Raw genomic sequence first — 3,166 nt, forward strand, 5'->3', positions numbered from 1 at the left:
CTCCTCCTCCTCTTCTTGCTAACCAATGTCATCCTACAAACCACTATCCTATGCTGCCTAACTACACTTTCCCCGGTCACCACTTTCCAGTCTCCAATCTCCATCAAACTGGCCCTCCTACATAAAGATATAATCCACCTGTGTGCATCTTCCTCAACTCTTGTATGTCACCCTATGCTCCTCCCTCCTGTTAAAATATGTATTCACCACAGCCATGTCCATCCTTAGATGGATAACTATAGATATACAGGCATACATATGTGTATATATATATATATATATATATATATATATTTTTTTTTTTTTATTACACACACACACACACACACACACACACACACACACACACACACACACACACAATGTACAGATTTTTAAGTCTGCTTTGGAATGCCCCTTTTTATCCCATCATCCTGACAAATCACTTCCCTGGTCTTCTTTACATCAGTTTGTCCTTACTCTGCAGTAATCTACACATCATTTATGCATCTAAGACTGCAGACCTGCAGGGTGCTTGAAAAACAGGCGGTACAGTACAGCTGTCACTTTTTTTTTTCAATGTATGACATCTTTCTGTGGTGCAAGCCATGTCCTCCAATGCACTGTATTCATTCCCTCATATGCATGCTGCAGTCAGCCAACAGTAACACTTCATTCATTCATGGCAGGCTTCACAAACAGGAAGTGAATGAGGCGAACAATGACAGGTCTCCAAATCAATCCGGATTGAAAAAGCAGTCTAGAAACTCAATCCTTCTGAACCATTCATCAAGCTACAGTTCTTCTGCAAATGTTAGTGTTGAGCTCTATGGATAAACTGTTTTGTGCAACACAGGGCTAGCTAGCCATTTCTGCTCCTACTCCACCCCTCCCCAAAACAATTAAAAATCACCATAGTGAGAAAGTGTACTTGCAATAAGATCACATCTCAAGTTGCTTCAAACATGTCCCAATATAAAATGACAAATGTATCTATTACTGCAACATAAAATACTTTTACATAATCGATATATCTGTTCCACTGTACAGTTAGACAGAGAATGCAATTTCTCAAAAAATAACTCTAGCATATGTCGTACATGGCTCCTCTTGCCCCACCCCCAATAATTCAGTATGTCAAAACAACCCTGATTAGTACAATATCTGTCATACAAGGACAGGGAAGGTAAATGCAGTAGCTAGGCTTTTAATGGTCTTCCAGCTCCACTGTCCAGTATACATATACGAATCAATGACTCTTGATGCCTCAATGATTATGTTTCAGCATATGAAAATTGCCCTGAATACTACAGCATGAGTTCATTTTTGGAGAAAAAACTCCGAATACTCCCAACTAGCAAAAATAAATATTTCAGCAGGAGAGAACTGCCCTCCTTCCTGCAAAAAAGCAATATATACTCGAGAAGCACTTTTAAGGACCTAACGCAACTTTTTAATTCTTACCCTTGCTGTTATAATGACGCAAGCAGACGTTATTCAGGGCAGTTTGTGTTGACATGTATTAAGAGTCACCAATGATCACCCTTACCAAAGCCATTCACCTAGACTCAGGTCACGCTTGAGCGCTCAGCTTATTTTATGAAAGCAGGTAGAACCGTCAAAAAATGATGGAACTTTACTTTGCCAAGCTGGACTGCCTGAAGAACCAAACTTTTAAATGAGATAAGTACTGAATACCAACATAGGCTTTTCAGACATAATAAATTCAAAAGACAAATCCCAAACCCAAGGTGCAACAATGTTGACATTCAACAGACTCGAACCCTCAAGTACAGAGGAATGACTCTGTAATTCTGCTGGTAACGCAGTGCACAGATCTTACTACTCCGTTACGTCTATAGCACTTGTCTGTATAACATAAGACGCTCTGCTCATTTACTCACAGGATTCCTGAGCAGGAGGTGCACACGAAGGATCCCACAGTCATGTTCGCATACGTCGGGCCGCGCTGGTCACAGTCAAAGCACTTTCTGTTGTGCGGTAGGCTTGTCATCTCCCGTAGCATCTTCAGGTGTTTCTCCTCTTGTTTTCTCTTGGCACTTGCCGCCATGGTTAAAGAAACACAATTCTTGTTGTAGGGAAAGGATAAGAGAATGTAAAATAAATGGCAAAAGAAAATAAAGTGAGAGAGACGAGACCGGGAATGTCACGACTCGACTAATACAGTAAGTGGGACACACTTGGAGACAGGCACACAGTGTACAGGCACCAAGGCTTGAAAAAGTCAAAACCGGAATTCACCCAACATTTTCCAACAATAACGACCCCTCAACACTGCAACAAGAGAAGAGGTAGTTCGAGTTTCCTGATATACAAATACTAAACTGGATTTTATAGCCCCATCTTTCGTCTAGGAGGTGCAACAAACACATAAATGTCGATATGTTAAAAGGACGTCATGGGTTGGGTTAGGTACGTCTTGATGCCCATGTTAGGTGGGGGTGCGCAAAAAAAAAGGGGGGGTAGGTACTATGATGTCGTTTAAAACCACCGCTGCTTCAGCAGTAGCCACAGAGCATTGTTTCTCGGACGCTTCACAGTCATCCTCCTTCGGCTCTCTTTCTGATTATTTTTGTACTGTTGATTTGTAGTCGTGCCTGCTGCACATCTGAATTCATGTAAAATTTATACTAAACAGTTAAACTGTGTTCGTGCACAACATTTTCAGATTTGTTTGACCTTCCCTCGATAAAGGTTCTGTCAGTCCTCCACAGGGAAGCACTAACTGAGAACTATTTTGTATAAATAGAGAATTTTGAACCATGCTTAATCACAGAGTTAGTTAACTGAAAGTGGCCTTAAGCTTCAGTTGGTAAACGGAATATCAAGACATGGCACCCAGTCTTTTGTTTGTGCACATTTCCATGGGTGCAGTCAAATATACATACTGTAAACTATACTATCTTGGACATTAAATGGGTAAAGCAGGGCTAATTGATGTATATTGTTAGAAATAAACACTGCCACTCATTCATTAAGATTTTTAAAAGAAATCCATGGCAAATCATACTGATTCACCAAAAAAAACGTATTAATATAATTATAAAGATATGTTAACTATGCTGTGAGACTCCTAGATGAAATTATTAGTAAGTGTTCTACATTTTGGCCATTTGTTCCACATTATGAAAGGCAGTTTAGAGATGGAAGGTTGACACCTGTGGAT

General features: G+C 40.1%; 1 protein-coding gene across 11 annotated transcripts in view; it reads right to left on the bottom strand.

Moving 5' to 3' along the window:
- Positions 1 to 2,255, bottom strand: part of AGFG1 (ArfGAP with FG repeats 1) — a 1,878,478-nt gene extending 1,876,223 nt beyond the window's left edge. For 6 of the 11 annotated variants that reach the window (XM_044070441.1, XM_044070436.1, XM_044070440.1 and 3 more), the window contains exon 1: positions 1,884 to 2,254. In XM_044070441.1, the coding sequence (XP_043926376.1) occupies positions 1,884 to 2,050 (167 nt within the window). In that variant the 5' untranslated portion in view covers positions 2,051 to 2,254. Of the gene's footprint in view, positions 1 to 1,883 lie in introns of all 11 variants that reach the window. The other 5 variants (XM_044070432.1, XM_044070431.1, XM_044070430.1 and 2 more) reach the window with 2 other exon arrangements.
- Between the last annotated feature and the right edge of the window lie 911 nt (positions 2,256 to 3,166).

Source organism: Protopterus annectens, chromosome 4.part1 (assembly GCF_019279795.1).
Source record: "Protopterus annectens isolate FY-2018-M chromosome 4.part1, PAN1.0, whole genome shotgun sequence".
Lineage (NCBI taxonomy): Eukaryota > Metazoa > Chordata > Ceratodontiformes > Protopteridae > Protopterus > Protopterus annectens.